This window comes from Simochromis diagramma, unplaced genomic scaffold, assembly GCF_900408965.1.
Source record: "Simochromis diagramma unplaced genomic scaffold, fSimDia1.1 OVJJ01000402.1, whole genome shotgun sequence".
NCBI lineage: Eukaryota > Metazoa > Chordata > Actinopteri > Cichliformes > Cichlidae > Simochromis > Simochromis diagramma.
This window is the reverse complement of record NW_024386972.1, coordinates 315,804-343,230: the sequence shown is the minus strand read 5'-3', so window position 1 is coordinate 343,230 and position 27,427 is coordinate 315,804. Positions and strand designations below refer to the sequence as shown.

At 41.0% G+C, this 27,427-nt stretch overlaps 1 protein-coding gene across 1 annotated transcript; it reads left to right on the top strand.

Annotated features, from left to right (window-relative positions):
- LOC120738161 (low-density lipoprotein receptor-related protein 2-like) lies at positions 1-27,301 on the top strand. Its single transcript, XM_040039276.1, has 48 exons — positions 1-249; positions 499-642; positions 1,218-1,327; positions 1,668-1,845; positions 1,932-2,145; positions 2,942-3,178; positions 3,298-3,489; positions 3,600-4,072; positions 4,473-4,920; positions 5,012-5,177; positions 5,302-5,460; positions 5,554-5,843; positions 5,976-6,548; positions 6,848-6,973; positions 7,072-7,191; positions 7,387-7,518; positions 7,660-7,861; positions 7,965-8,260; positions 9,250-9,766; positions 10,091-10,246; positions 10,423-10,593; positions 10,727-10,950; positions 11,040-11,217; positions 11,308-11,504; positions 11,734-11,979; positions 12,435-12,563; positions 13,413-13,532; positions 13,677-13,793; positions 13,915-14,031; positions 15,440-15,577; positions 15,828-15,950; positions 18,384-18,512; positions 20,147-20,278; positions 20,386-20,511; positions 20,975-21,118; positions 21,362-21,527; positions 21,685-21,813; positions 22,346-22,566; positions 22,658-22,840; positions 23,188-23,307; positions 24,537-24,624; positions 24,784-24,848; positions 24,973-25,135; positions 25,785-25,848; positions 25,974-26,105; positions 26,426-26,515; positions 26,699-26,755; positions 26,892-27,301. Exons 1-48 carry the CDS (start codon positions 100-102, stop codon positions 27,234-27,236), a joined length of 8,997 nt encoding a protein of 2,998 aa, XP_039895210.1. The 5' UTR covers positions 1-99; the 3' UTR covers positions 27,237-27,301.
- The last annotated feature ends 126 nt before the right edge of the window (positions 27,302-27,427 follow it).

Below are 27,427 nucleotides of genomic sequence, written 5' to 3'. Positions count from 1 at the left end.
ATGTTCATTTTGTAAATGTTTTGCTAAAAAAAAATCTCTCCTACAACTGTGCATCTCTTTGTTCTTCTCCATTCATTTCTAGATGAGACTCCCTTCTTAATGGTGGTTAGGGATACTGTGATTTTTGGCATTCCCCTGGATCCCACAGACCCTTCCAACAATGCAATGACCCCAGTGTCTGGCATCAGCCAGGGGCGGGACATTGACTTTGATGATCAGGAGCAGTTTGTCTATTGGGTGCAGAGCACTGTGAGTGGAGGTCTTAAACTGAAGAGGCGGAAAGAGTTTTATAACATGCAATAGATTTGAGTGTGAAACATGCATAGATTCTAAGATGTCTTATTACAATCAATTCATTATATTAGGAAGGAAATTGTATTTCATTTTAAATTTGAATAAGTTTAAAACAGAAGAAAAATGAGATCAGTGCACATCAATAGTACCTGCAGATTCTGAATAATTCTTTTAAATTAATTGACTCTTTTGTTCTCATGCTAGGATTCGATTTGGAGAGTGAAAACCGACGGAACAAACAAAACTCAGTTTGCTCCAGCTGCTTTCATGGGCTCACCGGCCGGTCTGGCTTTTGACTGGATAGGCCGAATAATGTATTACACCAATCCCACTGCCAAAACCATTGAAGTAAGCATTATAGTGAGACACAGAATTATCAATTACTGATAAGATGCTGTCATGCCTAGGCTCACTTGTACCTGCAAACAAGTAAACAACACTTGAATTAGAAGAGATCAGAAAACACCGTGGCAAAAAAGATTAAATACAGATGTCGTCATGATGTTGTGTTTAATTACCAAAAATACCCCAAATCAAATATACTCATTTCCTTTTTTTTCCTTTTTTGTTGGATATTATTGTGGTATATTACTATTTTATTTTATTTTTATTTTTATTATTTATTAAATTGATATATTTTCAAACTTTTGTTACTTGAAGAAGTTTAGTTTAGCAAATTATTACAACAACCTACAATTAAAAATGCTATGCATGGTTAACTCAGAGGTTTTGTATCTTTTTGATTGCAAATTCAATTTTTTATAAAGTGACTGCTGAACATTTGCTCAGTGCTAAAATTAACCTTTATTGTTTTAACCTGCAGGTTATGATTTGCCTTTTGTTCTTTTGCATTTATTATTTATTGGGGGATTTTTTTTTTTTTTTTTTTAGTAGACGTAAATAAAATACAATGTCGCACTTAGGTTATCCGTGTTGATGGAAGTGAGCATTACAGGAAGATCCTTATCACCTCTAACGGAAAACCAGAGGGCGTAGGAGAGCCCATTGGAATTGTGCTGGATCCAGCCCGAGGGTAAATCACATGTTCATAAAAATTAATAAATACATATAATTACCTTGATCAGCGCTATTTAGTTTGTATATATTATATGTAGATAGTACACAGCACCCTCATTACCATTAAGAAGACAATAGTTGGCTGGTGAATATGTTGGCAACATATTCCCCTCACTTTTAAAATCTAAGAAATCTCTGTTTTTTGGACTTTAACATCCTGTTACCTATCAGCATTAGTGTGGCACCAGCAGCAAATCTTGCGTTTAGGTGTGACGTTTGACTGAATGGGAGGAGAAGTTGGCGGTATGACTCGCTGAGATCACATCACTTGTCATGTTTAACCTTTCCATCCACAGAAAGTTATTTTGGTCAGACAAGGGGTCGGACAGTGGAGTTCCTCCAAAGGTCGCCAGCGCTGACATGGATGGCAGCAACCTTGTGAACCTCTACACAGGCAGCATGGCTAACATAGGGTTCATCACTGCTGACATCTCCACCATGAAACTGTACTGGGGCGTGGCTGGCACAGGGGTGGTGAGTACAAGTTACCTGTTTAATATGTAGACTTTAACTAGAAATGTGATCACTTTAATATTTTCAGTTCGTTCTTATTTTCCCAGATTGAGCGTGGCACTATGGACGGGGCAAGCCGTGTGACAGTGGTCAGCAGTCTGTCCCATCCATGGGGGCTGACTATTTACCAAAATTACCTCTACTACACTGACCTGGACTATGAGGTCATTGAGAGGGTGGAGAAGGACACTGGCGCCAATATGGTGGTGATGAGGAGCGGCATGTCTGGCCTCCATGGTCTCAAAGTGCATGCAAGAGACAGTATGTGAATCAAGTGTCTTTCAAATAACTACAGAAGTGCCCGTTCTTTGGGTTTTTGGTGTTCTCATGCAGACTGGTTAGATTATATAACAATTAATACCAGCCAGTGACTGAGGGAATGATATTTAGGGCTAATTTTATTTCGTTTTCTGAATCTAGCTTTTTGTGTTTTGCTCATAACATTTTCTTGTTTTTCACAAAAAGTAAATGATCTTTCATTTTGGGAGATTTCACTTGTGTGTGCATAGTAGAATATACAATACTGTCTATGTTTGTGGTTTTTTTTATTGAACATATCTGTACGTAGTACTATATTTTGGCCTTTTTTCTATTCTCTTACTCATTTTTTTTCACTTTTCACTTTTTCTAATATATCTCTAATTCACTTTTTGTTCCTGTTCTTTGTGCTGCTGGAACAAGTGAATTTCCCCACTGTGTAAATCAAGTCTACATCTATGTCTTTGTCTATGTTAAGATGCATTTAAGTCTAGGACTCCTGACAAAAAAGGGTGCGTCACCTCTGTGTTTGAGATAGATCGCAGAATACGAAGAAGACAAGTATGTGAGGATATTGGGAAGCAGGTTTAATTAAAAGAAAAAAAAGTCCATACTTAGTTTATATGATCAAAGATTTTCTCTTGCTGAAAGTCACAGATTCGGCACAACACAAAAATTACTTGTATAATATCAGTCAAACCCTTTTCATGTCAGGAGATCTGGTATAAATTCTTATTCTCCAGTCAAATATGAGCATCCAGTAACGCTGGCCTTCGCCACCCTGTCTTTTCCACCTCAGACTCAGCAGGAACCACTAATGCCTGCAGCTCCAACAACGGCGGCTGTCCGCACCTCTGTTTGCCCAAACCCGACAATAAGAAGACCTGTGCCTGCACTACGGGGTTTCACCCATCTCCAGATGGCTCCAGCTGCCAAGAGTATGAATCTTTCGCCGTTGTCTCCACTCGCTCATATATCCGTGGCTTCCACGTAAACAGCTCTGACCACTCTGAAGCTATGGTGCCTGTTGGCGGATGTATGTTGGCTTCTTATTGTCTTGAAATATGAAGTTCAAACCTGTTTTCATATTATATAGCATAGATTATAATCATCAACTTTCCGTTAACCCAAGTTCCTCTCTGATATTTTTCTCAGCATCATATGTCATTCATGATAAGGTCGATGCCCACATTAAATCTGGCTATGTGTACTGGACTGAGAACAGCACCTACTCCACATACAAGGGTATTTTCAAAGCCAGAACTGATGGAGGGCATTACACCAGAGTTCTCCCTTCAGGAGTTGGCGTAAGAGGCATTCAGGGTCTGGCTGTTGACTGGATTGCAAGTATGTGGCAACATCCACCAACAATTTTATCCATCCACCTCCACTAGCATTAATGTAAAATGTAAAGAATCTACAAAAATAATGTAGAATTTCTCTATTTACTTTTTCAGATAACTTGTATTTCACCAATGCTCATAAAACTGAAACCTACCTGGAGGTGATGGCCATCAACACGACCTTCCGAATGATTCTCATTAAGTCCTCTGAGGATCAGCCCCGGGATGTGGCTGTCAGCCCTAAACTTCGCTACCTCTTTTGGACTGATGCTGGTCAGACACCGAAGATTGAGCGGGCCTTGCTGGATGGCACAAACCGCACAGTGTTGGCATCAGAGAGCTTAGCGTCACCTCGTGGCCTAACAGTTGATTACAGTAATAACTTCCTCTACTGGACAGATGATGTTCTTGATATGATCTCACGCATGGCCATAGACGGCACAGAGAGGCAGATTATCCGGTATGGGAGCCGGTATCCATCTCCAATGGGACTAGCTATATTAGGAAACTACATGCTGTGGGTGGATAAAAGGCTTGGAAAGCTCTTCCAAGCCAGTAAGGACCCAGCCAATACCGACCAGCCAGAGGTGAACATTGAATTTGCCTAATTTAGCACACAGTTGTAGTTTTAGCTGTCATTCTCTCCAGTGATAGCTTACAATAATATAAAGTACAGGTAAACAGAAAATCCTCTTTTAAGAATCTGGAAATTAAATACATCTGATGTCAGTTTTTGGTTTACTTGCTTAATAGTTAAGCTATAATATAATATAATATAATAGTGCTCGTCAAATTTAGCTTGGGTACATAAGAACCGTTTTTCTGTCTGTAGTATTGTAAGAGAGAGTTTGAGCTAACAGCGAGCAAAAAATTGGTATACTTTTTGTGATAGCAGTTGGAATTAGTTGTGGGCATTTAACAATCATTCTTCACTTGTGCTATGCCTATGCTATCTGACAAAGAAATAACAACTTTTGGTGTTACCAGGTAATCCGAGACAATCTCGATGAGCTGATGGACGTCACCATCTTTGACGCACATGTCCAGCCTACATCTGCCAATCTGGTAGGATTTAACCCATGCCACGAAGACAACGGACGCTGCCAGCAGCTCTGCTTTGCCATTCCAGACAAGCAAGGACCTAAATGCGCTTGTGCCCACGGGACACTTCTTGGTAATGGAGTATCATGTGGTTATGAACCGGATGAGTTCTTAGTTTTCTCCACAAGCTACACGCTAAATAGCCAGAGGTTAGACCCAACGGATCATAGTCTACCCTATCCAACTGTGACCTTGGGCAATGGCGTAATGGGCCTGGATTATGACTTCCGAGAGAAACGAATTTTCTTCACGCAGTATGTCGGGATAGGTCGGAGCAGGATTGGCTACATCACCACAACATCTGTCACCAGCCCCCCTGTCACTATCATCTCAAGTGAGTTAAGCATTATCACTCTTCACATTCATCATTTCATTTTTCTCATTTGTGACTTTATTTAATTTCAAATCCTCTAAATGCTGCTTAGATTTGGACAATCCAGAGGGTTTGGCATTTGACTGGATAAACAAGCGTCTTTACTTCACCGACTACTTTAAATGTAATGTCCAGTCGATCGGAGTAGATGGAGGTAACCGGTCAATCATAGCCCCTGCAAACTGGCCCAAAGGCATCGTTGTTGATCCATGCTATGGGTAAAAGCAAACTAATATTCTCAAATGTCCAAAGATTGAAGATGACTTTCAGATATTAAACATGCTATGAAGTATAGCTTTGAGCTCCCTCTTATTACTCTGTCTGATGCTTCTCACTTTCCAGTTACTTATATTGGACTGACTGGGGATCTCCAGCTAAGATTGAGAGGGCAACACTGGGTGGAAGCTTCCGGACTGTCATCATCAGCACGGGTCTGACATCACCCACCGGACTGTCTATAGACTATGAGGAGAGGATGCTCTACTGGGTCGATGTTTCACAGTATGTCTAGTTATTCTCATATAAATTAAAAATTAGGAGAGAGACAGATTATGCAGCAGATTTTCTTTTCTTTTTTTAAATTTCTTTCTACAGAGACAAGATTGAGCGGTCGACCCTGACTGGTGAGAATCGAGAAGTGATCATGCAAGGGCTCAGCTATCCATTTGGTATGACTGTCTACAAGCAGGATATCTTCTGGACCGACTGGACTGAAAGAGGTGTCTTCAGGGCTAGTAAGAATGATGGCTCTGGCTTTACAGTGCTAGCCCAGAATCTGGAGTACCTACCAAAAGACATTCACGTTCATGCTGAATCAAAGCAGGAGATTTGCTCCAGCTTCTGTCAGCAGTTCAACGGTGGCTGCAGTCATGTCTGTGTTTCTGGTAAGAGCAGGCTTTTTGATGCACAAAAAGGCACCAAATCCCACCTTAAGTTGTGTAATAGACAACAGGAAAAAGACAGCAAATATACAAGGAATCTTACCTCAGGTATCTGTGTTACCTGTGGCTTTTCAGGTCCCGTCGGCCCTGAGTGCCAGTGTCCTCATGAGGGGAACTGGTATCTGGCAAACAATGGCAAAGACTGTATACAAGACACGGGGAAACGCTGTCAGGCAGATCAGTTTACCTGTCTCAATGGTAACTGTATCTTAGCACGCTGGAAGTGTGATGGCTACAATGACTGCCACGATAACAGTGATGAGCTCGAGAGAGTTTGTGGTGAGAAATCCGGACATTTTTTTTTTCAAAATGTCTTCTTTAAACAGACAAACTTAGCCAGCCAAGAAGCAAACAGCTATACCAACATCTGCAAAAGCCTTCATGTTTCTTTTAACCCTTCCCCAGCCTTCCACACCTGCTCAGCCACAGACTTCACCTGCGACAATGGGCGCTGCGTCCCACTCAGCTACACCTGTGACTACACAAATGACTGTGGTGACAACAGTGATGAACAGGGCTGCCCCTTCCCCACATGTAACCCTGCTACCGAGTTCACCTGCGCTAACGGACGCTGCATCAGCGCCAGCTTTGTCTGTGATGGCTACAACGACTGTCGGGACAACGCTACCTCTGACGAAATCAACTGCCGTGAGTAATGACGAGACTAATTGTTGGGCTTAATATTTGATTATGTTAGACAATGAGATGGTTACTGCAAACACAGAAAAAAATAAAAAAAGATGAGATTGAAGTCACTGTTTTCTCCATCCGTTCCTCCCCAGAAACTAAAGTTGGACAATTTCAAGTCAAATACTGTACTCACACCTAAAATGATTCTATATTGCTAAATAATAATGTTATAAATAATGTTACGTATGTAGTGTCAAAGGGCTGCCAGTGGCCTTGGGTGAATGATCCCATCTGGTGTCTTTCCAACATCTCTCCAGCTGATCGTACATGTCCCAATGGCCAGATCAAGTGTGACAACACCAACATCTGCATCTACCCTGGAAACCTATGTGACGGCTTTAACAACTGTGGAGACAACAGTGATGAGAATCCTCTCTTCTGTGGTGAGCTGAGTCAAAGAATGTATAAAGCTTCAGCTAATTTGAACTGCACATCAATAAAGATGTAAATCTATGCAAACTTGCGCTTATGTGTGTTACAGCGGGGCGTACATGTGCTCCCGATCAGTTCCGTTGTGATGTAGGAAAGTGTATCCCTCAGACTTGGGTATGTGACTCCATCAAAGACTGCACTGATGGGACAGATGAACCTCCCTCTTGTGGTGAGTGCTCAACATTAGTGCAGCTAACTTAAATTCAAAGACTTTTATACTTTAGGTTTGATGTGAGTTTCCATAGTGACTCGTGTTTTGCATAAGGAAGACACACTTGTATGAAGCAAGCCAGCCCTTTTTTTCTCTTTCAGTTCACACTTCCCATCGTCATTAAAATGTGATTCTGTGTTTTCTACTGTGCAGAAGATATAATCAGAACATGCAGTCCAAACCATTTCACTTGTACCAATGGAAACTGTGTCCCTGAGTCACTGGTGTGCGATGGCAACAATGACTGCTGGGATAACAGTGACGAGGCTCCTGAGCTGGAGTGTGGTGAGACACCAGTTAGATATGTCGTCATTATTTGTACAGCGTTAGGCTGCTCAATATTTTGATTCATTTATATAATCTCAGGTTAGCATTCTCATACACTTTCATCAATTTTGCTTTTTAATATCATATTGTCACCTGGAGGCCAACGAACCTGTAGTTCTGACCAGTTCACCTGTCCGACCTGGTACCCGGGCCATCCACGCTGTGTGCCTTTAAGCTTTGTGTGTGATGGGGAGAAAGACTGTGCCAATGCAGCTGATGAGCTCCAGAACTGTCCCAACCGGACCTGCCACATGAATGAGTTTGCCTGCGCCAACGGGCTTTGCATCCTCATCCCCTTCCAGTAAGTGTGGCACATGTGTGATTGAATAAAAGTAGAGATGTGTTTACTGGTCTCAAGACAAATTCTATTGTCAGGCAAGTAATTAATCACTACTCTTCTGTAGCTGTGATCGCGTGAATGACTGCGGAGACGGCAGCGATGAGTTGCGCTGTACATATGATACCTGCAGCAGCAACCAGTTCACCTGCAGTAACGGAGCCTGCATCTACTCTTTCTACATCTGCGACGGGCAGAACGACTGTTTGGATGGTTCGGACGAGGCGGACAGCTTGTGCCTCACGCCTCAGCCCACCTGCTCTCCTCAACAGTACATGTGCAAGTCGGGAGAGTGCATTGATTCCAATAAGGTGTGCAACGGACAGAAGGACTGTCAGGACGACAGTGATGAAAAAGGCTGCGGTAAGAGGCAAACAAATATGGAAAACTGTGGGACATTTTTGATAGAATTTATGAACTGTATTTCCTTGTCATACAGCATCTAAAAGAAACTTTGGTTGCACAAATCTTCACATGGTTAAAGTATATATAATGAAAAAAGATAAGGTGTCACAAAAAGTATATTTGTCAATCAGACCAAGCCTATGTGCTTTCATATTTTATGAAAATGTTTGCTTTTATAAATATATGTATATTTATACAGGTTTCTTTGTGCTACATATTATAAATACTGATGATTTATTCTGAAAAGATGGAGTATGTAATGAGACGTATTTGTCTGTGTCTGTTTGTTTGTTAGCAGTCCAACATCCACAGTTTTCAAGATACACATTTGCAGATTTTGTGACAGTAGACACAAAAAACAGCTCAGGATGATTTAATTTTGGTGAAAATCAGAGGTCACGTCAAATATGAATATCTGTGAAAATGTTTTATGGATTGTCCTTAAACTTGACAATAATATAGAGGGCCTTGGGGGACGTGAGTACCTGGGTTGGCTAAGCAGGCCAATCTTGACCTTCAATGTTTGCACCAAAAGTCAATTTAAATTTAATCGAATTTTTTTTACAGTTTATAGAAACCAAAGATTTCAGTCAATCACCTCCAATCACCTCCAATCATGTGGGCAAAGATAATAAAATACACAATTTTAGTACTTAAAAGTCATGAGTCAAAGGTCAGGGTGACACAAATGAGGAAAAAGGCTCATTTGAGATTCCATTGGTTAATCTCCACATTTTAAAGCAATATATTGTCAGTGGAAAACATAAGCACTGTCATTGTTTGAGCTCTTTTAAAACATTCTTGTCGAGTTTTAGTATAGCTCTTGCCCTTCATGGAGAGTTGTGCTCTTTGAGTGCTCTTGTTACCTGTATTTTTGCTGCAGGTCTTAAAACCTCATCCATATTCTGTCTTTGCTCAGCTTCTCACTTTTTCTTTATTCTCTTTAGGAATTAATGAGTGTCTCAACCCAGCAGTCCACAAGTGCGCCCAAATCTGCACTGACACCCTCACCGGTTATTACTGTTCCTGCAACCCAGGCTACCAGCTCATGCCAGATGGCAAAGCCTGCGAGGACCTCGACGAGTGTGTCAGCACACCCGCCGTCTGCAGCCAGATCTGCGAGAACAGTTTTGGCTCATACCACTGCAAATGCGCCTCAGGGTACATCCGCGAACCGGATGGACGTACCTGCCGTCAGAACAGCGGCATCAACCCATACCTCTTGTATACCAATCGCTACTACATCCGCAATTTGACCACTGACGGGTTACAGTTGAGCATAGTCCTGCAGGGCCTGACAAATGTGGTGGCATTAGAATTTGATCACTATGAGAAGAGGCTGTACTGGCTGGATGTAGGGGCAGGAAAGATTGAGAGGATGCGCTTCGATGGGAGCGACAGGGAGACGCTGGTGAGCAACGATATAGGAGGAGCTGAAGGCCTGGCGCTGGACTGGGTTGGCAGGTTTGTAAAACAGGAGAAACCTAATAGATAATAATCTGTTACATATAAGTATTTAGGTTATTAAGTAACAAGAAGTGATTCGCACAATTGGAAAACAATTGTTTGCACGTGTACTCCTATTTTATTTTTTATAACTAGCAAATCGCTCTCAGAGCACAAAATACATCCTGAGTAAACACACACACGCACACTTCCATATACAAAATAAAGAAAAAGAGAATATGAATGGGGTAATTTTTATTAACTTTGCATCTATGTGTTTCACAAACAACATCTTTTTAATTTATATATTTATTTAATTTTTCTCCTTCCTGTCTCCTGCAGGAAGTTGTACTGGGTGGACAGGTATTACAGCTCAGTTCATGTGATGGAGCTGGATGGGCGCTACCAGAAGAAACTGCTGTCGGGACACTTTACAGATAGAAATCACACCTACGTTATCACCAGACCTCGTGCTGTGGCTGTTAACCCTAAATATGGGTATTCACACACACACACACACAGACACACACACACACATACAGAGAAAATCTATGATTGACTCTAAAACCAAACGTGTGCAGTTGTTTCTGCCTCCCGGTTTTTAGTTGTTCCCATTCCTTTGCTTCGACTTTTCCTCATCCCTCATTCCTTCATTCCTGCCCTCTTTTGCCCAGATGGCTGTACTGGACCGACTGGGGTGACGCAGCATATATCGGCAGAGCTGGCATGGATGGAACAAATATCAGTGCAATTATCACAACCAAGCTGGAGTGGCCTAATGCTCTAACTATAGACTACACCAACAACAAGATCTTCTTTGCTGATTCCCACCTTAACTTTTTGGAGTGAGTTCATGAAGTATCCCACAGAACGTTTATTCTGTGTTGCACTGAATTATCTAAACATTGATTTCTCTTTATGTTTCTACATGTGAATTAATCACATTGTGTATAAACCTCCCTATTCTGTGCATTTTAGCTTTGCAGACATGGACGGCCAGAATCGGCACCGGGCCATCGCTGGCTCGCTTCCCCATGTATTTGCTGTTTCTCTATTTGAGGACTGGGTCTACTGGACAGACTGGAACACGCATACTGTGGAAAAAGCTCATAAGTACACTGGCGAGGAGCGTACAGTTATGGGCAACAACACCCATCGCCCCTATGACATTCACGTCTACCATCCCTACAGGCAGCCTCGAAGTAAGTATATGACAGCTGTGTGCTATTATATTCCCGGCATCACAATGGACGGCAGAAGATAATTTATATTTAATCGTCTTATTCCCCAGGTGAGAACCCTTGCTCGTCCCATGACCTGACCTGCAGTCATCTGTGTCTGATCGCGCCTGGAGGGCAGCGAGCTACCTGCGAGTGTCCCGATCACTTCATTGGTGTGGCTGTTGGATTTAAGATCCAGTGTGTTGCTGACTGCTCCAGCACCCAGTTCCGCTGTGGGGACAATGAGAAGTTAGTGTGACAGAAAGTCATGATACTTTACTGTACTGCTTATTAACCATCATTAGGGGTAAAGCTTTTTGTACGTTTTCTTGTTCTTAGGTGCGTTCCGATATGGTGGAAGTGTGATGGTCAGTCGGACTGTGGTGATGGCTCAGATGAACCTCAGACCTGCCCACCTCGCTACTGTTCAGCTGGCCTGTTCCAGTGTCAAGATGGCAACTGCACCTACCCTGGCTTCCTCTGCGACGGCCACCAAAACTGCCCTGATGGCTCAGATGAGGATGCTGCTCTCTGCAGTATGAAAGTTTCCTGAATCCTGAATACGAACTCTAAATAACTCAATCAAATAAAAATTGAACAGAAAAAATTACTTTACGTTTACCAGATTCAAGTTTTTAACTATGATTCTCTTAGGCCTTTATTTTTTCCTTTTTCTCTTTTTTTTTCTTTCTTTCTTTCTGCTGAAAATGAAAGCCTGTTTTCAGGAAGAGGGTTCAATGTTAAACCTGTTTCCTGTCCTCACAGGCGATCACCGCTGCGCTGGAAACCAGTTCCAGTGTAAAAACAAAAGGTGCATTCCTGTGTCCTGGCACTGCGATGGAATAGTTGACTGTACAGATGGCAGCGATGAGGATGCGGAGACTTGCTCCCAGAAGACCTGCAAACCGGGAGAGTTCACGTGTGCAAACGGCCGCTGCGTGCCGTCAATGTATGTGTGCGATGCCCAGGACGACTGTGGTGATGGATCTGATGAGCCGTATGAAGTCTGCAGTGAGTGCTACTGTCACGCGAATTAAATATGTGCCAACCATGATTTCCTTTTCTTTTCCCCATGTCTGTCTGTGATGAGCACAAAAGGAGCAGCTTAATTGATAATAGCCGTGCACTTTGCAGAACCGCACGACCGTTTAATCAAGCATCGACTTATCTGTTTCAGAGATATACAATCGATTCAGACACAGCGCAGGTGTAACCTGGGTGAATTAATGAAGCTGCACGTAGTGTTGATTTTTCTAAATTTAAGTTGCACAGTCAATCCCTCCTCCCCCTCCTCCCCCTCTTCCTTCTGCTTCTAATTACTGTCTGTCTGGCTCTGTCTCAACTCATCCTCCCTCATTATTTCTCACCCTCTTGTCACCTTGCAGACTTTATTTTCGATCTTACTACTAATCTCACCACTTTCCTTCCATCCTTTGCCTGATGTCTCTGTCGCCTTGTCTCCACAGTGGGTCCAGACTACAAGTGCGATGAGGATACAGAGTTCTCCTGCAAGACAAACTACCGCTGTATTCCTCAGTGGGCCCGCTGCGACGGCTCAAACGACTGCATCGACAACAGCGACGAGGAAGGCTGCGGTCAGTGCTCATGTGTCAGCAGACGTGTCGGGGCTGTCAGACCAGCTGCATACTGCACATGTGTCAAAATCTTAAATTAGTTCCTAAAGATCTGATGATATTGTGGTGTACTTTAAAAGTTCAAGCTCTGCAATGCTTGTAGTTTCTAATCCAGAAAAAGAAATCTGAATACCTTTACAGATCATTTGCACCGCTCAATCATTAAATAACATATTTATTCGTTTCAGCCTTGGCTGTAGACGACTTTAAAGCTCCGGTTCCAAAGATTAAATAATAATGGGTGCAATGCAGAACAGTAAAAACAAATAGCAAAGATGCATCATCCTATATAGATAGAAATTACACTGTAAGAAGGTGGTCACACACAATTAGTATTTATTAGTGAAAATGTATCAAGCTGTGTTAAAAAGGCTAAAAACTCATGAAGTTAAAGCTACAGTGTATAAGATATCACCACCAGATGTCAGTAGAATGCAGACTGCAGTCTACTGACAATGTCAGGAATAAATAAGCGTCCTTTTATTTATATTTCCATGTCTTAGAGCCCTGACAGCAATGACATCTTGGCCACTATTTGCAAGATTGTGGGGCTTCCACAAACTGGCTTCTATGTATTTTTAATGGATTAATTCTAAGTTTATGAAAATGCATCAATCTGTTGGAAGCTGTAATAACACACTGATCAATTTATATTTATGAGTACAACCTTCTTTTATTCTATTAAGTAACCTAAAAATTGACACACTTTACCTTTTAAGTCTTTGGTTTCAGCAGGTTAAAAATCTTATTTCCCAAAATGTTCTCATGACCACATGTTCAAACACCTTTTGTGCTGCTGCTTTATAACAGAGGAAGTGACCTGTGACCCTCTGGGAGATTTCCGTTGTGACAATCACCGCTGCATTCCCATCCGCTGGCAGTGCGATGGCTCCAATGACTGTGGCGACAGCTCAGACGAGAGAAACTGCCGTAAGTTTTTCAGTGCAATCTGTTTCAAAAATGTCTTCTTATTAAAAATGTTTCTTCTGACTGCTTTTTACTCATGTAGTTTGAAGCCTTATATCACAGCGGCCACACATCTCATATTGAACACGTGTGTGTGTGTGTCTCTAGAGCCAAGGCCTTGCTCTGAAAGTGAGTTTCGATGTGACAACGAGCAGTGCATTCCTGGAAGCTGGACGTGTAACCATGTCAACGACTGTGGGGACAACTCGGACGAGCGAGACTGCGGTGAGCAGACGCCTCCTCCTCCTGCTAACTCCTCGGCCTCCTTAAAATTACATCCAGCCGTAAACAAAACACACACGGGCGCAAACACACACATCAACATAACATCTTGGCTCTCTTCCAGAGTTGCAGACATGTCGTCCAGGTTTTTTCCAATGTGACTCGGGTCACTGTATCCCCGCTATTCTGCAGTGCGACAACCGACCCGACTGTCTGGATCTGTCAGATGAGACCAGCTGTCGTAAGTTTACAGCGTGAAAATTAATGGCACTCTGGGCCCCCGCAGTTTTATTTATTTATTTTTTCTGTTTATATGTGTGTGAGGTAATTATTCAGGCTTTATGGCTTCAAAAGAATGAAAATGTGGCACAACAGTCTAACAGCAGACAGGGATATACAGTTTTTGCTTAAAGCTTAAATGAGGTGAGAAACACAATAAGATGGTTTAAAACTGCATATTAGTTAACCCCAGTAATTAAACCACAGAGTAGCTATACAAGATTTATCCTTTTTTCACATTTGAACACACATTGAATAATTTGGTGTGGTTGAACTTTGCACCTGTAGGGCTCTGGTCATCCAGGAAGTGAGATCAAACCATCAACTGCAGTCATTTCCCTGCATTCTTTCCTTTTCTCTCCAGTCATTTTGTTAACTATTATCCAATAAAGCCATAACATGCTTCCAAATTGATTGTAGACTGAAAACCAGTCTTTGTTATGTGCGTCCTGTAAATGCCAAATTTCCCAGATATTAAGATTAAATCCAGAATACCTTTTGATAAATTGTAACTGTTATTTGAATATATGAAAGCTGGACAATTATACAAGCACTCCATCCATTAATCCGTTAAGGTATTCTTTCAGCTAACAGTTTAAAGTCAGAGATATGTCTGTTGATATGTTCCTCCAAGGTAATGTAACCAGGGTGGCTTCATTTGCTGTTGATGAAAGCTGCAAGCCATCCGTGTCTTCACTTTCCACACTTGGATTTATTCCTGTTTGCCCAAAGCGCCTCTGAAATGGTAACAGTGGGAATTCAGAGTAATTGCTGTATCCTTGTCTCTGTAAAATATGTAACCATACACTGAAAGAAAAAAAAAAGTCCCCTCAGCTCTTCTCGCATCCAGCAATCTCAGATTGTCTGTGATGATTGAAGAAAACTCTCTGCCGCTTGGACCCATCTGTTTTTGCCTCATCACTTGGTTCCCCTATGCTTTCTCTGCATATCGTCCTTTGATTTCTGGGAACATGTCAGTTTTTGTTCTTCTGGTTGCCATGCTGTAGCAGCAGCAGCAGCAGCAGGGCTGTGGAAGGAAAGTGGTAATAACATATTTGTAGAAAATAGAAAAATCTACCAACCAGCATGTCCAAAGACGGCACAAATCAGAGAAAAGTTACCAGCGATAATTCAAATAACTGTGGCATTAAAAAGAAAGTTAAAAGAAGTGGACCAACTTTGAAAAGAGGCACCTTTAAGAGAAACCGTGACCAGAATGGTGTGCAGTGATGGTTGGTTTTATTTCTCCACTGATATATCTCTTTAAGAAAGACAGTTTAAAACATGACCTTGGTAAAGACAGGGAAAAAAATCAACTGATTTTAGTAACAATGTGCAAACTATCTCCCTTATTTTCCCGATCTTTCCAGCTACTCGATACCCTGGAGGACGTTACTGCCCTGAGCACCAGTTCCAGTGTGCGAACCACATCTGTGTGAACCGAGGCTGGGTGTGTGATGGCATTGATGACTGTGGGGACAGATCTGATGAGCAACTCAACTTATGCTGTGAGAAGCTTGTTATTAATTTTTATGTATATCTAGATAGATAGATAGATAGATAGATAGATAGATAGATAGATAGATAGGGGTGTGTGTGTGTGTGTGTGTATATATATATATATATATATATATATATATATATATATATATATATATATATATATATATATATATATATATATACATATATACATATATATATAGACACACAGACATAGACATTGGGCTCAAGTCGCATTTGCTTGTGTTTAACCAGTGAACATCACCTGTGAGATGCCGTCCCGGTTCCGCTGTGACAACGGCTACTGTGTCTATGCTGGAGTGCTGTGTAATAAGAAGGACGACTGTGGAGATGGCAGTGATGAGAAAGAAGACCTCTGTATGACTCCCACTCACACATTCCTGCAATCTGCATATTTTAGCATGACTAAAAATATACATTTAAATGCACAAATCTGATCAGTTATTGGACGTAATTGGACGTAGAGTAATGGAATAGGACAGCTGAACATTTGGCAATATAGAGGGATAAACATTGATGTTTTGTAGTTGCCCTCTGCATAAACTATGTTTAGTGTACTGTGTAAATATATGGTGCCGTGAAAAAGTATATGTCCCCTTCTCAGTTTTGTGTTTTTGCATATTTTTCACATTTACATCTTACAGACAATCAAATTCATTTTAACGTTAGACCAACCAGAGGAAATACAGAATGCACTTTATACTACCCTGTCCTTTGTCCTATCTTCCTCCCCAACCCCAGCTGATTATGGCAGATGGTCGCCTCTTCCTGAGCCTGGTTCAGCTGGAGGTTTCTTCTTGTTAAAAGGGAGTTTTTCCGTCCCACTGTACCACAGTGCTTGCTCATAGGGTCACATGATTGTTGGGGTTTTCTCTGTTTTCTTTGTGTTATTTTAGGGTCTTTAGCTTGCAATATGAAGTATCTTCAGACAACTATTATTGTGATTTGGCACGATATAAATAAAACTGAATTGAACTGAAACTCAAGAGTACTGGGGTTATGTAAACACTCCAGCATAAAGAACAAACAACAACAAAAGAAGAACGTTTTGGAGTGACCCAGTCAAAGTCCAGACTTAAATCTAAAGAAGCAACTTGAAAAACATATTGCCGCTTATCAGAATTTATCTCTCACTGCCAAGGGAATAATCACTTATTAGGTTTAAAAGAAGGGACAGAGGGTCATTTTTTCCCTTAACCATCATTTGAAAATAGCATTTTGTATTTATTGTGTAGTGTTAACATTTTTTTGTGATCTGAAACATGTAAGTGTGACAAATATGCAAAAAAACCAACAAAATAAATCAGAAAGGGGGGAAATACTATGTGTGTGTGTGTGTGTGTGTGAATATATATATATTTATTCACACACACACACACACACATACATATATATATATATATATATATATATATATATATATATATATATACTGAAAGACAGCACAGAGGCACTAATCATGGCAGCACAAGAACAAGCTCTGAGTACAAGATCCATAGAGGCTGGGGTCTATCACACCAGGCAAGACCCCAGGTGCAGGCTGTGTAAAGATGCCCCAGAGACAATCCAGCACATAACAGCAGGGTGCAAGATACTAGCAGGCAAGGCATACATGGAACGCCATAACCAAGTGGCCGGCATAGTGTACAGGAACATCTGTGCCGAGTATAACCTGGAAGTCCCGAGGTCAAAATGGGAGATGCCCCCAAGGGTGGTGGAGAATGACCGAGCTAAGATCCTGTGGGACTTCCAGATACAGACGAACAAAATGGTGGTGGCTAACCAACCGGACATAGTGGTGGTAGACAAACAGAAGAAGACGGCGTAGTGATCGATTAGCGGTTCCGAATGACAGCAATATCAGGAAGAAGGAACACGAGAAGCTGGAGAAATACCAAGGGCTCAGAGAAGAGCTCGAGAGGATGTGGAGGGTGAAGGTAACAGTGGTCCCCGTGGTAATCGGAGCACTAGGTGCGGTGACTCCCAAGCTAGGCGAGTGGCTCCAGCAGATCCCGGGAATAACATCGGAGATCTCTGTCCAGAAGAGCGCAGTCCTGGGAACAGCTAAGATACTGCGCAGGACCCTCAAGCTCCCAGGCCTCTGGTAGAGGACCCGAGCTTGAAGGATAAACCGCCCGCAGGGGCGTGCTGGGTGGTTTTTTTTTTTTTATATATATATATTATTTTTTCCTTTTTGTATGTGAACATAATCAGATTGCATATTAGTTTCAGCAAATGCACCTCTTATCATCAGTTACTGGGATTGTCAAGCATTAGTCCAAACAACAATGCTAATCCTGAACTTTCCTCTTTAAAGCCAGTCAAATGGGAAATCCCAAAATGACATCAGTGCCTGCACAGGACACAAAGCTGAAACATAACAAGGATAAGGAAAAAGTCTGTTGTATGGAATTGTTACACAATCAGCTTAAACATCAATCAGAGCAAATTATTTTGAGAGGAGATTAAATAGTTTGGTTCAGAGCAGAGGTGGACATTGGCTTGCTCATCTAAATCCACTTGTTTGTTGGCAGGAGACAGTAAAGATGTGCAATTCTGTGATACACAAGCATGAGTGAAAGGCGTATATGTGCATCACGAAAGCATGTTTACGCTTTAATCTAGTGGGAGGAGTTGTGTTTGAAAATTTAGAAGTAAAGAGCTTCTAGAAAAAGCTCTGAATTTAATCTTAGATAAGTGGAGGTGACGCTTTCAGAGGTGGGCTGTATACCCACTCAACCATTTCTGAATACTTGTGCTGATGATTCATCTCGACTGTGTCCTTCACAGGCCGCGAGCCCACACTGGCCCCCTGCACACTGGAGGAGTTTAAATGCACCAACGGACACTGCGTGCCCCTGCAATACGTGTGTGACCACAATGACAACTGTGGAGACCGCACAGACGAAATGGGCTGCAGTAAGTGCCACAACAAAAGACTTATTCAGCTTCCTGGCAGGAGGACAGCATCGTCTTTTCACTTTAACTCAATGGCTGGAATTAAATGTTCCTGGGAAAAAACAGCATGAATCCTTTAGGACGAGTGATGATGGTGTTTTCACGGAGCTTTAATAAAAGATTTACGGTGTTTTGGTTCAGGCAGAAAAACGAATCCAAGCATTATATTGACCAAAACAAAAACAAATGTATTGTGCAATCAGTAGGAAATATGGCATGGATCTATGTATAATATTACATAATTGAGATTATGTGCTCTTCTACAGAAAGAGGAGATATATTCTCATAATCAGAGGGAATTATAGGATAACAGTATTATAACTGTTGTCAAATTAATGAGATTTTTGCACAGCACAAATATAGATAATTACTTCAATATTCTAATGAAGTTTGCCACCCAGGACATAATAAAAATCATCTGGTCTTTACTGGGTCCTAAAATAACTTAAACATAACCAGACATGAACATCAACATGACATGGTGTCATTATTTATTTAGCAAAGGTTAAGCCAAAGAAGCAGTAAGAACTAAAGGCCATCATTTAACAGCTTTTAGACCCACTTTTATCAGCAATAAGTAATCATTTTCTGTATGAGTTTATTAGTCTTTCACGCCACTGTGGAATTTTGTCCCACTCTTCGTTACAACATTGCTTCCCTTCATTGAGGTTTGTGGGCATTTGTTGATGCACAGCTATCTTAAGGTCCCACCACAGGATGTCAAACTGGCTGGACTTTGGAGTCTTTTCTTTTTCAGCCATTCTGTTGTAGATTTGCTTCATATCATTGTCCTGTTACATAACCCAATTTCAGCCACGCTTTATCTGTCAGACAGAGGAGTTTGTGGCTCAATGACTGCAACATGCCCAGGTTGTGTGGCTGCAAAATGAGCCCAGATCATGACCTCTCCACCACTGTGTTTAACAGCTGATATGCTGTGTTTGTTTTTGCACCAAATGTGACACTGTCCATGGAAAAACATCTCGTATGTCAAAAGGACATTGTTCCTGAAATCTTGTAGTTTATTCAGTTGTAACTTTGCAAACTTGCAATGTTCTTTTTGTAGAGGAGACTGTTTTTCGGGCACTTCCATAGAAGACATACTTGTTCAGTCTGTTTCTAATTGTGCTGTCATGAACTTTAACATTTAACGTGTTAACTGAGGCCTGGAAAGTCTGAGAGGAACCTCTTGGGTTCTTTTGTAGTTTCTCTGAGCACTGCAAAGTCTGACCTTGGGGTGAATTTCCTGGGATGTCACCCTCTTAAAACACTGGCAACTGTTTTGAATCTTACTTACTGTAGGATGATGACTTCAGATTATTTGGAGTGGGCTCTTTTAGTGCTTTTTTTAGATTGACGGGCAGCAGCAGTTCCTACTCTGAGCTGATGTCTTTCTTCCTAGCAGTGCTCCCAGCCAGTAAACTGTAAAAACATTTGCTTCTATCGAGGTGCTTACACATATGTTCAGTGATGGTGAATACATTTAACCAGATTACTGGGTTATATCTGAATTAATCTGCCTGTGTAAACTAAGCCTATAAGTAGCTCTTGCGTGTGGCTCAAAAGCTGTTTTTTGCATGTTGTCTGTCCTCCAGATTTTGGCCTCGATCGCAACTGTGACGAGAATCTGTGCCAGCATGAGTGCACGAACCTTAATGGCACAGGCTTCATCTGCTCCTGCAGGCCCGGATACACAGTGGACCCAGACAGCACCTACACCTGCCTGGGTACACACACTCATACATACATGTTTATGATAAATATACATGTCTAGTTAAATATCTGTTGGGTAAAACCCACACTCCTTCTGATCCTGGCTGGTGATTTTTTTCAGACATCAATGAGTGCGAGGTGTACAGCACCTGTCCTCAGGTCTGTAAGAACACCAAAGGCAGCTACGACTGTGAGTGTGCCCCCGGCTACAGGAAAGTGGGCAATGGCAAAATGTGCGAGGCTGTGGGTAAGAAACCGCTGGGTTTTCTATGGAGCTGAGAAGACTTCACAGCTACTGAAATATATTTTTGGCCTCATTACAGTCTTCTTTCTCATCTAAGTGTGAAAAACAGATTCATCAATGATTTAATGGTGGGTCTAGTTAGCAGGCATGCCTTTTCTCTTGCTAGATTTGAAACAGCAAGAATGCTGTTGTAAGTAATAACTGTTGTTTCTATTGCTGTTAAAAACTACCTACATCAGTTATACATTTCATATATTTTACAATGTATATTTTATAAAAAGACAAGTAGATGCAGGCCATACTGATCATTTTATTGGTGGAGAGACTCTTAGAAACTCTTAAAGACCTCAGAGACCAGCCTGTGCACCTTAATGAAATGTCTTTAAACAATAAGAATGCACTTTTGATTGTTTTTTATATTTTTCAGTGACAAAAACATGTAAACATGTATGTGTGTGTCCAACAGGAGCAGCTCCCATGCTGCTTCTACCGGAGAACATTCGTATCCGGAGGTTCAACCTGCAGACAGAGGGCTACCATGACTTCATCGAAGAACAGGAGCACATCATGGCTCTGGACTACGACTGGGACCACAACAACACAGGATTCAGTAAGATATCCATTGATTAACATCAGTGCTGTGTGATACTATCGATCTGATACCAAGTAAATAAAGTGCCAGTATTGATGATATCAATACTTTTGACCTATAAAGACAACTTGTGTAGGTATTCAGGTCAGTATTGGCATTGGTATCGATAGTTTGACCAATAATTAAGACTACCTACTATAAAAACCACATAGTACACCTAGGTGCACACAAATTACACCAACAACAAATGTGTTTTGTCAGGTATGGTGTATTTCACTGTTGCTGGTAAAGACGCTATGCCAGGCGCCATAAAGAGAGCATACATACCATCAGTGGACGATGGCAGTAATAACATCGGTGCTGCTGTTGATCTCGGCGTCAAATACATCACCAGCCCAGACGGCATCGCTGTGGATTGGGTCGCCAGGTGAGTTTACCTGATTACAGTAGTTCAGTGCTCTAATGCCTTAATCCTAATCCTAATTTATTAAAATATATTTTATTTACATTAAAGTTTTAGGGGGTTTGCCCATAAAGCACCAGAATGTTTTTCAGCTCTCTGATAATTTTGTTCCTTTTTTAAGAAACCTTTACTGGGCAGACTCCACGCTGCAGAGGTTAGAAGTGGCCTTCTTGGATGGACGCTACAGGAAGCACCTTGTCAAGACTGATCTGGGTCACCCATCTGCTGTGGCTGTGAACCCACGACTGGGGTAAGATTGCACCTGTGTTTAGATTTTCTAAACACAGGCACAGTCTGTTAATTTATATATCAAGCACAAAAACATAAGAGAGGAGCTCCCAGAAACACACATGAGTCAGTGCATATACAACAGGGTCACATAAAATCACAGAGTTCTCACCTCTTACACGCTAAATAATGACAGTATCTTTTATGCCAGAACCCAGTTTGCACTGGCCCATATTAGATGTTATTAGCGATTCAATGATATACCTTCAAGAGCAACATATGAAGACTGTACAAATATGAAACATCACAGGACTTCTGTGTTTGCCAAGATGACTGTGATCTTGTATTTGTGGACATAAGCGGAGATATCAGCTGAACATGCCGAGGTGGAGGGTCAACTTAGCATAGGGGGACTGGTTAGAAACCCTGCATCAGTATCAGTGTTGGCCAAGATTTTCAAAATACTTGTAGTTTCAGAATTTGTAGCTGTCCTGGGAAATCTCAATGAAACCGTCTTAATGAGCTGTTATTTCATGTCCGTCATGTTGCTGCAGGATGCTGTACTGGGCAGATCGTGGGACCACAGCCAAAATTGAGTGTTCCTGGCTTGATGGTCAGGAGAGAAAAGTTCTCGTGTCTGATGGTCTTGGGTGGCCCACTGGCTTGTCAGTCGACTTCACCAACAATGACAGAATCTACTGGTCAGACTCCAAGGAGAGCCGCATAGAGTCTATTCTGCCATCAGGAGAGCAGCGTAAAACGGCCGTGTACATAGGTGATCCTAATTTCCTAATCCATCGTTCATATTCCAAACGGTTGCTGTTACTGGAGCTGAGTAAAACTATTCATTTCTGCATCTCTCCCAGATGTAAGGAACCCCTTCAGTGTGAGTGTATTCGAAGACCATGTTTACTGGAGCACTCAGGAGAAAGGCGAGGTGTTTCGACAGGACAAGTTTGGCCAGGGTGACAAGATCAAGCTGCTGACTGCTGGGCCCTGGCTCACCCAGGTCTCTGTGTACCAGCAGCAGAGATACAACACCATAGCCAGTAAGCTGCACACTCTCTCACATGTCCACAAAGTGTGCATGCAGGGTTTGTTTGTTTACAGTGTGCAAAGCCTCTTCATTTGTATCCATTTTATTTCTGTGTGATATTACGTTAATAGTCCATTAAACATCGTGAACATTGAGTGCTTTGACCCACAAGAGCTATTTTATGTTTTTTTGTGTGTTCAGCATTAGCAGTAATGTGCAGGAAAGTGGAAGAAGTCAACCATGAATAACAGAGGAACACATTATTATTCTATTAGCCACAACTGTAAAGAGAGGAGATTGCCTGGACAATGATGATGATGATGATGAAACATGAAATATGTTATTTATTTGTATTTGCAGTGAAGAATCCATGCAAGGGAACCTGCAGCCACCTGTGTTTGCTCCGACCAGGAGGGTACAGCTGTGCCTGCCCCGAGGGCACCAGCTTCATCCCAGGCAGTAAAACTGAATGTGATGCAGGTGAGAAGAGGAGTTTTTTTTTTTTTTAATTTCCTCTGTCCTTTTTAATAAAATAGTAGGCATCATGTCTTAGCTGGGAGTGCCAGCAGCTCAAGAGACAGATCATCTGTCAGTCGGAAGGTTGGCGGTAAGATTCCTGCCTTTTTTTGTCGAAGTATCGTAGGGCAAGGCACTGAGTCCTGAGTTAAAAGTTCTTAGGCATAAGAAAAAGAACTTGTGTGATTGGATGACTGAGTTCTTAGACTGCTCAAATTAAGTAGAAAAGGATTAGAAGTATTAATGCATCAATTCATCATAAGTTTTTTTTTTTTTTATTCTGTGATCTTTCCTGCAGCAATATTGACAACCTTTTATCACTTTCCCTGTTATCTACACAGCATGAAATTAACACAGAGTTCAGTGAAGCTGGTGGGACTAAATAGAATAGATTAAATAGATTTAGTAAACATGTGTAGTGTCATAAAATCAAGGGCGGTGTTAACTCAGGCAGGCTGTGAAGTCGAGCTCAACCTCATTCGCAGCAGATCAGCCAATTTCTGCTGGGGTTCACATCAGCTGGTAGCTAATAGTGAGGATAATATTATTTCACCATATTAATGTGACATTTTTACTGTAAATGTATTCAGACTTTTATTTTGTGACATTACTGTAACACGTCCTTCCACAGCATGTCTTTTGTCCTGTCTTCCTTCTCTCTTCCTGTTAAAAGGGAGTTTTTCCTTCCCACCGTTGCCAAAGTGCTTGCTCATAGGGGGTCGTATCCTTGTTGGGTTTTCTTTGTATGTATTATTGTAGAGTCCACCTTACAATATAAAGAGCCTTGATGTGAGTGTTGTTGTGATTCAGCACTGTATAAATAAATTTGATTTGAATTGAATTTTTATATTAGTGTTACGTGAACTGAAATTTTGAGCAGGCGTGAGAGACCAACAGTAAATGGGAGAAAGGATAAAGGCCACTGTTCTGCCTGGTTCTGCTTGTAGTTTCTTCCCACTGTCACCAAGTGTTTGCTTAGAAGGGATTGTGGCTTGGGGCTTCTTTCTAATATTGTAGTCTTTACCTTACAATATAAAGCACCTTGAAGGGCCTGTTTTTTGAATTAGTGTTACATAAATAACTAAATAAAGTGACTAAATTAAGCTACACCGTATCATCAGTACTGATGTCTCAGTAATGATTGTTTTCCTGCCATAGCACAGTAAAAACCTCTCAATGTTATGATTGTTCAGGGTTTGATCCACCACCCACCATGCCGCCTCCCTGCCAGTGTCAAAACGGAGGCACCTGCTACTTTGATGACAACAAGGCTCTCTGCATGTAAGATTGTCTTTCCTTTTTTTTCCCCTGCCAGCTGTCAAAATAAAACATTGGATTAAATTGCTGTGTTAATGCTGGTGTTAATGTAATGTCAGTGAGATAAAGTTAAACCATTGGCAGTGTTGGAACTGTTATGTTTGTGGTTTGCTTTTTGTACAGATGTCCTTCAGAATGGAAAGGAGATTTCTGCGAGATAAGCGTGTTCCATGTGATTGCATCGTCAGGTATGTTTGATTTTAATTAAAGAAAAATAATATAATAACAAAATAAAAATGTCCTTCTAATTCTAACGAGCTTCTTCATACGTCACTTCTTGCCTGCTTGCCTGCCTCTGTCCCTCCCTGGCAGTTGGAATAGCCATCGGGGTAACGGTGGCGGTTGTGGCTCTGCTGGTTGCTCTGGTCTATGCTGCCAAGAAGAAGTCGAATCTGGCCGAGAGTTTGCGGAACAACTTACCAAGCATGCCCAAAATGCCCAGTATGCCATCAATGGCTAATTTTCCAAACTTCAGGTAAGATCGGAAAAGTCAGAAATTAACGAAGTGTAACATTCAACCACTAAAACTGATTTTCTGTTCAGGAATGAAAGTAAAAAAAAAACTCTAATCTGACATCTTAATCAAAAATATGGTTTATAATTTTTTTCTGCTTTTTGGGGGGGGAGAAACAATACAATTGAAAATTCACAGATAAAAACAAAACCTATTTTGGTATCATTTTAATCAGAACTTGTGCATACTGGTGGATTAACTGTTACATAAACATTAAAAAATATATATTTGGTAATTACCGGTACTGTTAATTTTGAGCACCAGTTCCACAAACCTTACACTGCGTGGTGGTCTAACAATGAGATTTAATAATGAAGAAATTCATAAGTAAACTTAAAATCAAATGGGAAAGTAAATAAACAGTAAAATCACAACAATGATAAATACGCACTTTTTTTTTTACAAAATTTTATTACAAATATTAAAATAATAAGAATAAGAATTCATATTTCATTTTGATATAATTTAACCTTTTTATTCAATATTCAATAGCACTCTGAATAAAAATGAATATAAAAGCAGATCCATTCATTGTATTTAAAGGTTGTTGACAGAGCATTATCAGAACATGCTAGTATGATATTTACATCCAAATAATAATACTTTGCAGGAATGGTTCAACCCAAAATGGCATGAAAAGAGAAGACAATGAAGGCCTGCAGAATGGAGAGGCGGTCAGTAGCAAAACAAAATATATTCATTAACTGTTTAAAAATGCTTTGTGAGATTTAATACAGATTATACTTTCTTATCCTGTCTATGGTGATCCATAACGCTAATGTGTGCTGTGTGATGTCAGGTCCCCTGTACGTCCGTATTCACGGTGGAGACATCAGGGAAGAATTTTGAGAACCCAGCGTATGAAGGTGGAGAACCGCTACCCTCCAACAACTTGCCTAAAGCCACCTCCGCTCTTATGGCAACAAATGAGGTGAGTAAACAACAACACTGCTCTCCTGTGGACTTTGATTCCTCTCTATTCCTTTTTATTTCATGTCTGCGTCTAACAATTCCCCTATGAATTATGCTCTTGTGCTCAGACTTTGTGTATAAATTACATTTCAAGGCTTTAATATAAACGTAGTGCAAATCTTGTATGTGCTGTTTATTGTGTTACGTAACTGCATGAAAAAAAGTAAAGTACCTTTCCTCAGCATCATATTCTTGTATTAAAACGCTGCTCTGTGTTCTGGTGGGTTTTATATTTTGATGAGCTCTGTCTCATGACCCTATTTTTTTTTCCTCCCTCAGGAGTTTGTTGAGAATCCCTTATATGGGAAAGAGGCTCAAGCTGTGATTGAACGCATAGGAAGTGATTCCAAGCCTGAAGTTTCCATTGAGGTTGCCATCACATTCATCACAAATCTTCGCAGATTAGTTTCATTTGAGCGAGTCGTAACACATTGAACCCTTAAAAAAATTGCTTTCAAATCTCGCTCTGATAGTCTTATTTGTTTTATTGTGTGGTGATCATTTATTTGTTTATTTAATTCTCTAAACTTCTTCTACTTCTTGCATTTTTAGGAGGATTTTGGGATCCCAGCATATGGCTCTGATGTACCAGCTGTTTCGAGCACGCAGGTATCCACAAAGACAGATGTCAGAATAGTATTCAAGCATTAGAAGCTGAAAGCAAATAATGATGGGATCTGAATCTGCAATCATCTGCATACACATGGGCCTGCTTTAAAAAAAAATTCCTTTGCATATGTTTCAGCCAAATGGAGATGAGAGTTCTGCATCTTTCCAAAACCCTGCATACACGGTGAGCACAGGATGCACAAAGGGTGAATGTGGGCATTTTAGCTTTTCTTTGATGGGACAGTTGAGAGAGATTAGACAGGATAGCACACAAACCCAGGACACTGCATCACCTTTAGTACTTAGTGGGAGCTATAATACTGTAATGGAAAACCAGTCGATCCAAGTCAACTTGATCCGAGTAGGTACTAATGGTAAACGGGCTTTAGTGAGCTGTATGTTTATGCTTCAAGTAAAAAGCTGCAGTCTAAATGACAGACATTACGTTTTTTTTTTTTGTTGCTGTTGTTTCTGTGATTAAAAATTGTGATTAAAAATCTGGGTACTTGAAATGTAATTTCTCCATTTAAAATAATCATTTTGATCTTCCAGGAGGACCCGTAACACATTACCGATTCTGAGACTAGACTGGACCTTGTTTCAGGACTAAAACCCTCACTTGCTTCTGTAAAACAGCGGCACCGTTTCAACAAACTCAACAAATCAGAGAAA

Bases quoted from the DNA above. Each gene is read 5' to 3' on its own strand.
- LOC120738161 (XM_040039276.1), top strand. From the start codon at position 100: ATGGTGGTTAGGGATACTGTGATTTTTGGCATTCCCCTGGATCCCACA. The intron at 20,512-20,974 runs GTAAGAAACCGC...TGTGTCCAACAG, and splicing joins CAAAATGTGCGAGGCTGTGG to GAGCAGCTCCCATGCTGCTT. The intron at 25,136-25,784 runs GTAAGATCGGAA...AATACTTTGCAG, and splicing joins GCTAATTTTCCAAACTTCAG to GAATGGTTCAACCCAAAATG.